Below are 7898 nucleotides of genomic sequence, written 5' to 3' on the forward strand. Positions count from 1 at the left end.
AGAGTTGTCCTCTGGCTGCGGTGAATTGTCATAGATCGACCCTTCCAATGTGGCCATTGAATGACCTCATCCATCACCATGGGTTGAGACACCATCAATTCATTAGATAAAACCTGTTTCTACTTAATTCCAATCAAGGAGTAATAAAAGTGGTGAGAAAGAGAATAGCCAGAACCATTAGGGTAATGTGACTTGCCTTATAGCAATAGCACTTAGACTTACTGTATTTTTCGGAGTATAAGACACACCTTTTTCTCCCAAAAAAGAGGGTGAAAATCTGGGTGCGTCTTATACTCTGAATGTAGCCCCGCCCAGCCTCACAAACGGAGATTTCAGAGGCTGAAAGAAGCCTCTGAAAGAAGCTTCAGAAAAAAAGCCTCAGAAATATGGCAAGCAACAAAAGAAGGATCAGTCAAGGTTCTAACCAAACTATGTTAACAAATCTGAAGAATGACACAATAACCAACAGATCAGAAGAGGTTAATCTACATACCAATACCAAAGAAAGGAGATTGAACAGATAGTCATTCAGAAAAAAAGCCCTTTTTTCTGAAGCTCTGTTTCGGAGGCTTTCAAAAGCAGAAAAAAAAAGTTTTTTCTGAAACAGAGTTTCAGAAGTTTCAGAGGCAGAAAAAAAGGCAAGGCACAGAGCTCACAACCAAGGAACCTGTTGCTAAAATTCACCTCTGGGAACAGTTGATTGGGAGTATTCTGGGAGGCCAATCCACCCACCAATCAGCTTTTTTCTTATTTTTCTCCCCAAAAATTAAGGTGCGTTTTATACTCCGGTGCATCTTCTACTCCAAAAAATATCATTTCACAGTGCATTACAACTCTCTCAAACAGTTTACAGAAACAATATATTGTCACAACAAATTCTATTTCTCCTTGTTGCAAAATTCTGGACACATCTTCATATCAGATAAGCTAAACTAAACTAAACTAATTACATTTTCTACAATCTCATTAAATTCTCTGCTGTTAATGGAATTGGCGAACTATTAGGCGCTCAAGGGCCCTTTTCACTTCTTTGTTTCTAAGGCTATAAATCAAGGGATTTAGCATAGGAGTAATCATCCCATAGAGCATGCTCACTAGCCTATCCTGGTCTGGATGGTAACTGGAGGAAGGTCTTATGTACGTAAAGATGGTGGTTCCATAGAAAAGACAAACCACTATTAAGTGGGACGCGCAGGTAGAAAAGGCCTTACGTTTTCCCTCGGCAGAACGGATCCTCAGAATGGTGGCAATGATGTGAGTGTAGGAAATCAAGGTGATTAGAAAAGCCCCTACGCCAAATATGCCACCAACGATGAGGACAACCATCTCGGCCACATAGGTGGAAGCGCAAGATAAGGCCAAGACGGGTGGGATGTCGCAATAATATTGGTTGATTCTATTGGAGTTGCAGTAAGGTAGAATGAAAGTAAAGGTTGTATGCAACAATGAATTGAGAAAGCCAGTGACCCACGTCCCTGCAGTCATCTGAAGGCAAAGCTTCTTGTTCATGATGACCGTGTACCGCAAAGGGTTACATATGGCCACATAGCGGTCATAGGCCATGACGGCCAAGAGGAAGACCTCAGTCCCTGCCAGGGCCACCAGGAAGTAGAGTTGTAGCATACAGCCAGCAAAGGAGATGGAACTGCATTCTGTCAAGAGGTTCTCCAGCATCTTGGGCACTGTAGCTGTGGGGCAGAAGATGTCCAGCAAGGAAAGATTACTGAGGAAGAAATACATGGGGTTGTGCAACTGAGAATTAGTTCCTATGGCAAGGAGGATGGTGCCGTTGCCCAGGAGTGTGACTAGATAGATAAGCAAAATGATGACAAACAGGGAGAAGCGGACAGCTGGGAGGTCTGAAAGTCCCATTAAAATAAATTCTGTCACTTGTGTCCTGTTCTCCGGTCCTTGGCTCATAGGGGAGCATTCTCCCTGTAAGGGAGGAAAAATATGTATAAAACATGTGAAAAAGTAGGAGACACAGACAATAGAAAGCCATGGTATATTTCTGTTCCAAGAATGGAATACTGCCTTTTATTTATTTTACAGAAAATGGGCTATTTCCCAATCAGGTCCTTCCCAGATGGTCCCAATGTCTACAGTTGACAATATTACCTAGATATTAGAAAGCAGAAAGTAGAATAGATGCAAAATGTAGTAATTTAAAGCATTAAACTCTTTCTTCCAGGGACAGAGTTATTAGCTCATATGAGTATAACAGTCCTTGCTTGGGACCACAATCCGTCTTTCAGGAACAAAATCCATCTTGACCTATAGGTTTCCATATCAACGGCCTTAAACCTATTTGCAGTAAGAGACCAAACACAAAAGAAATTACATTTTAAAGTTAAATTGGAAAGACTCCACTTCATGGGAAGTGGGCACTGAACTAATGAATTCTTTCTGTGCCTTAGGAAAATAACAACCTTTCATTTTGACATGTTTAATCTGAGGGAATTAAGGGAAATTCTTTGTTAAATGTATAAAACCCAGAAGAAGAAGAGGAGGAGGAGGAGGAGGAGGAGGAGGAGGAGGAGGAGGAGGAGGAGGAGGAGGAGGAGGAGGAAGAAGAAGAAGAAGAAGAAGAAGAAGAAGAAGAAGAAGAAGAAGAAGAAGAAGAAGAAGAAGAAGAAGAAGAAGAAGAACTTTGTCATTGTACGTGTATACACAGTATACCCTTAAATTCACTTAACACCCAAAGACCAGGTCCAACACACATAACAATCCCCAAACACTCTCCCACCCACCACAATTCCCCACCCCTAAACCACCCAAACATCCACACAACAGACCAAGTAATGCTGTCCAACAGCTCAGTGATGATGGCCCTTTAGTTTATTGTTTTTAATATATATTATTATATTCATCATGTTTGTTTGCAGGTGTTAACAACTAAATCATAATCTTATCCATTTCTGATCAACCCAATTGTTTTATTTTTTTTCCTCCTCCAAACATTGGAGGAACCTGTAACCTTCGATCCATTATTATGAATTAATTATTTCAGTTCTGAGCAAGTTGTCAAGTTGTTTCAATGTGTACTGGCATCTTACTCACGAACTCACCCGTTTGTGGGTATACACATACATACACCATGCATTTCCTTAACTGGTGTTTCTGAATCAGAAAGTCCCAAAGCTATCTCAAGCGGAGGGAATTTTTTCAAAGCTTTCAAATGTCAATTTTTTTTTCAAATGTGTGTGTCTGTGTGTGTGTGCTTATGTGTGTATGTGTGTGTATGTGTGTGTTATACATGGTATGTGGAAGATGCAAATATATAACGAATGAGAATGCTACATTAAAAAATGTAATGTCTGAAAAGGTAGGACGACTTTGGTATCACATGATGGCCATCAGGTTAGTGGAATCACGAAGAGGATTTGGCAAACAGATGGAGGAAAAGGCTATCACAGCTACTAAATATGAGTGTTCTCTGTTACATTTCGCAGTTTTGGGGGGCAGATGAGAATAGAGCTATAATGCTCTTATCATGCTTGAGGAGCTTCTCAAAGGTTTCCAGCTAATCAACTGCAAAAACAAAAGATTGTGCTATATAGACGTTGGTCCATTTCAGTGCTGTTCTTCTTCTATTTTGGATTCTGGTGGAGATGCTTGGGTCTCCGGGCATTTTTTTTAGATCCTTCCTTGAACCTCTTCTGTTCCTGGTATTCCTGCTAGGTTTGGTTGGTCATAGCTGGACTAAATCCTAGCTACCCCAATTCCTTTCTTCCTTCTTCTCCTTCAGTCCTGGCCCTCACAATGCTTCCATAAAATTAATCTCTCCCAGTACTCACTGTCGATCGCTGCTGTATTTCCATCTTCTTAACCCCAAAAGCCTAAGAAATTTTTCCATGTGCTCTGAAAACACACAAGAGGGAGGCTTGTCCTTTTTGTCACCAGCCAAATTTCCTCTGTGAAGTCTGCAGTACAGTGGGAATTACTGGGGTTGGGGAATTGGAAGCTCTAAGGATTTGGCAGCAACGTTGTCTTTTCTAGCATATAATACTAACCAAAGAACTATTTCTCGGAGCAGTGAGGGAAGGATGATATTCTCAGTTGTGTTGTTATTCCTCCCATGGCAAATTGCTGCAACAGAGGAGAAAGTAAAGCAAATCTTTAATGAGACACAGTTGAATGTATAAGTAGCTGGATCTTGTCATGAGCTAAACCAGCCCTGCCCAAACTGTATCCTTCATTGCCCAAAACCACTTATCAAAAAATCTTATCAAACTTTGAGGCCCAGTAGAAAGTTGTTTCCTTCAGCACCGTCATAATTTTGAACAGTTGCTAAACGAACTATCGTAACTGGAGGACTCCCCACATTATAAAAACTATATCACGGAATGATTTTTTAAAATGTCATCTTAACAAATTGCGATTGATAATATTTTGGGAGATCTTTGAATATATTTTAGCACAGGGGGCAATTTAAATTTAATTTGAATTTTTTTTTATTTTATTTAAATTTTAAATTGAAATTAAAATCAATTTAAATTTCCTTGTTGTGACGGGTAGTTGATTCCGGTGTCTTTACCCAAAAGAACGGCACACATTTATCCAATTTGGATAATTCCCCCACATTTAGAAGGCACGGCGCTGGCTAAACTATGATTCCTAGTTTATAAACCTCATGGTTTGTACTGTACATGGTTAAAACCATGAGTTTTAAAAGCCATGAAGGGCCCAAATTCAAGATGAGGCCTTATTTTGGTTTCCAATAGCTGCATTACTTTGCTACTGAAGACATTTATCTGGTACTGGACTACAAGTGGGGAGATCCATATTCTATTCCTCCCCTCACACACAATGGTAGCTTCCTGTAGCTGGGCCAGTCCATTTCTCTCAGACTCTCAGGGCCAAGATGATTCAGTGGCGAAGGTGTTGTGGGGGGGGGATGGATAAATCCAAATTCTAGTCCCCCCTCAACAATGGAAGATTCTTGTGACTGGGCCAGTCCATTTCGGTCAGACAAAGGGGCAAGTTGGTCCTGTAGTAAAGATGCTGCTCTAGAAACTAAGAGATCCAAGTTCTAGTTTCTCCCCCCACCCCCACCCCTCAACAATGGAAGCTTTCTGTAACTGGGACAGTCCATTTCTCTCAGACTCTCAGGGGCAAGATGATTGAGTGGTGAAGGTGTTGGATTTTTAAAAAATGGATAAATCCAAGTTTTAGTCCTCCCCTCCACAATGGTAGCTTCCTGTAGCTGGGCCAGTCCATTTCCCTCAGACTCTCAGGGCCAAGATGATTCAGTGGCGAAGGTGTTGAGGGGGGGGATGGATAAATCCAAATTCTAGTCCCCCCTCAACAATGGAAGATTCTTGTGACTGGGCCAGTCCATTTCGGTCAGACAAAGGGGCAAGTTGGTCCTGTAGTAAAGATGCTGCTCTAGAAACTAAGAGATCCAAGTTCTAGTTTCTCCCCCCACCCCCACCCCTCAACAATGGAAGCTTTCTGTAACTGGGACAGTCCATTTCTCTCAGACTCTCAGGGGCAAGATGATTGAGTGGTGAAGGTGTTGGATTTTTAAAAAATGGATAAATCCAAGTTTTAGTCCTCCCCTCCACAATGGTAGCTTCCTGTAGCTGGGCCAGTCCATTTCTCTCAGACTCGCAGGGGCAAGATGATTGAGTGGTGAAGGTTTTGGACAGAAAAATGGACAAATCCAAATTCTAGTCCCCCCTCAACAAGGAAAGCTAATTGTGACTGGGCCAATCCATTTCTGTCAGACAAAGGGGCAAGTTGGTCCAGTGGTGAAGATGCTGCACTAGAAGCTACAAGATCCAAGTTCTAGTTTCTTTCTCCCCCCCCCCGCCACCAGCAATGGAAGCTTCCTGTAACTGGGCCAGTCCATTTCTCTCAGACTCTCAGGGGCAAGATGCTTCAGTGGTAAAGGTGCTGCCCTAGAAGTTGAGAGGTCCATGTTCTAGTCCCCCGCCTCAACAATGGAACTTCTTGGATGACTGGGCCAGTCCATTTCTCTCAGCCTGGTGGGGGGGGGGTGAAATTAGTCCCAGAGACTTTTTAATTTAAATTTAGACTTTATTTTATTTTCGACCTTGAATTACACAGCCGCAGCAATCAAGAGACCTTTGAAGAATACGTTGAGAAATGCTGTACTCACACACAAGCTCCAAAGTCCATCTGCATCATTTTCAAAGTGTGCACAGCCCTGATTTTAAGCTACATTAACAGGAAAGCTTTAAAAAGGAAGAAATGTTCTCAACCATTCGTTTAGTGACCATTTGAAATTATAATGGTATTGACTTAGGACCATTTTTCACACTTAAAACCATTGCAGCACCCCCACGGTCCCATGATCAAAATTCAGATGCTTGGCAACTGACTCACATTTATGACAGTTGCAGTGTCCCAGAGTCATGTGATTACCTTTCGCAACCATCTGGCTAATAAAGTTCACGGGGAAGCCAGATTCACTTCACAAATTTTGCTGGACCCACCCTTTCCACCACCTCAGTACTACAGTTATTTAGGATTTATCAGTTTTTTCAAGGCTCCTTTCACCTCCTTGTTTCTAAGGCTATAGATTAAGGGGTTCAGCATTGGGGTAATCACCCCATACAACATGCTCACCAGCCTGTCCTGGTCTGGATGGTGGCTTGAAGAAGGCCTGGCATAAGTGAAGATCGTAGTCCCATAGAAAAGACAGACTACTATTAGATGAGAAGCACAAGTGGAAAACGCCTTGCGCTTCCCTTCCGCAGAACGGATCCTCAAAATCGAGGAGATGATATGAACATAAGAGATCAGAGTGACCAGAAATGCCCCCACTCCGAAAATTCCCCCAAAGATAAGGACAACCATCTCAGCCGCATGGGTGGAAGCACATGCTAAAGCCAACACGGGTGGGATGTCACAATAATATTGGTTGACTTTATTTACTTGGCAGTAAGGAAGTGTGAAGGTCATTACAGTGTGTAACAATGAATTAAGGAAGCCGGTGACCCATGTGCCTGAAGCCATCTGAAGGCAAAGCTTCTTGTTCATGATGACCGTGTATCGCAAAGGGTTGCATACGGCCACATAGCGGTCATAGGCCATGACAGCCAAAAGGAAGACCTCAGTCCCTGCCAGGGCCACCAGGAAGTAGAGTTGTAGCATACAGCCAGCAAAGGAAATGGAACTGTTTTCTGTCAAGAGGTTCTCCAGCATCTTGGGCACTGTAGCTGTAGGGCAGAAGATGTCCAGCAAGGAAAGATTACTGAGGAAGAAATACATGGGGTTGTGCAACTGAGAATTAGTTCCTATGGCAAGGAGGATGGTGCCATTGCCCAGGAGTGTGACTAGATAGATAAGCAGAAAGGCCACAAACAAGGAGAAGCGGATGGCTGGGAGGTCCGAAAGTCCAGTTAGGATGAATTCCGTCACTGCAGTGACATTCTCCAATTGTCTGCCCATCTCAGAGCTCTCCTAAAAGAGGTTGAAGATAGATATGACATCCTAACACATAGAGAACACATAGGGAATTTTTTTGCAATGATACTTACATGACACCACAGTTGAAAAAAGGAACCAGGTTTTCTAGCAACTTCTAAGGAGGTTATCTACTTCCAATTGCCATTCAGTAGGATCAAACAGTATGATATGGTAAACATGATAGCTACAACCTCAATTTACAGGCATACCTGTCCAATGTTGGGATTTTAGAAATGTTCAAATAGCTAGACCTTCAACTTTATCATCTAAATTAATTTCTGTAGTCTTCCTCAAGACACTTCCTATCAGAAATGGTGGCTCTTTTGCATTCCATCTCTAAAATGTGAATTGGCTCTCAGGAATATCTCTCTCTCTCTCTCTCTCTCTCTCTCTCTCTCTCTCTCTCTCACTCACTCACTCACTCTCACTCTCACTCTCACTCTCTCCCTCCCCTGCCCCTT

At 42.3% G+C, this 7898-nt stretch overlaps 2 protein-coding genes across 3 annotated transcripts; both read right to left on the reverse strand.

Moving 5' to 3' along the window:
* Nucleotides 1-590: 590 nt before the first annotated feature.
* LOC117666850 (olfactory receptor 5V1-like) lies at nucleotides 591-4644 on the reverse strand. Of its 2 annotated transcripts, none has more exons than XM_087894492.1 (2): nucleotides 4014-4644; nucleotides 591-1935 (listed from the first exon to the last, which is right to left on the reverse strand). In XM_087894492.1, exon 2 carries the CDS (start codon nucleotides 1918-1920, stop codon nucleotides 982-984), a length of 939 nt encoding a protein of 312 aa, XP_087750618.1. In that variant the 5' UTR covers nucleotides 1921-1935; nucleotides 4014-4644; the 3' UTR covers nucleotides 591-981. The 2 variants fall into 2 exon arrangements, with proteins under 2 accessions (XP_087750618.1, XP_034275744.1); XM_034419853.3 differs by lacking the exon at nucleotides 4014-4644 and adding an exon at nucleotides 2119-2341.
* A 1842-nt stretch (nucleotides 4645-6486) lies between these two features.
* On the reverse strand, nucleotides 6487-7419 carry LOC117666848 (olfactory receptor 5V1-like). Its single transcript, XM_034419852.2, has one exon. The coding sequence runs from the start codon at nucleotides 7417-7419 to the stop codon at nucleotides 6487-6489; it is 933 nt and encodes a 310-aa protein (XP_034275743.2).
* Nucleotides 7420-7898: the final 479 nt, after the last annotated feature.

The sequence above is a fragment of the Pantherophis guttatus genome, chromosome 4 (assembly GCF_059756535.1).
Source record: "Pantherophis guttatus breed Tessera chromosome 4, ASM5975653v1, whole genome shotgun sequence".
In the NCBI taxonomy this organism is placed as follows: domain Eukaryota; kingdom Metazoa; phylum Chordata; class Lepidosauria; order Squamata; family Colubridae; genus Pantherophis; species Pantherophis guttatus.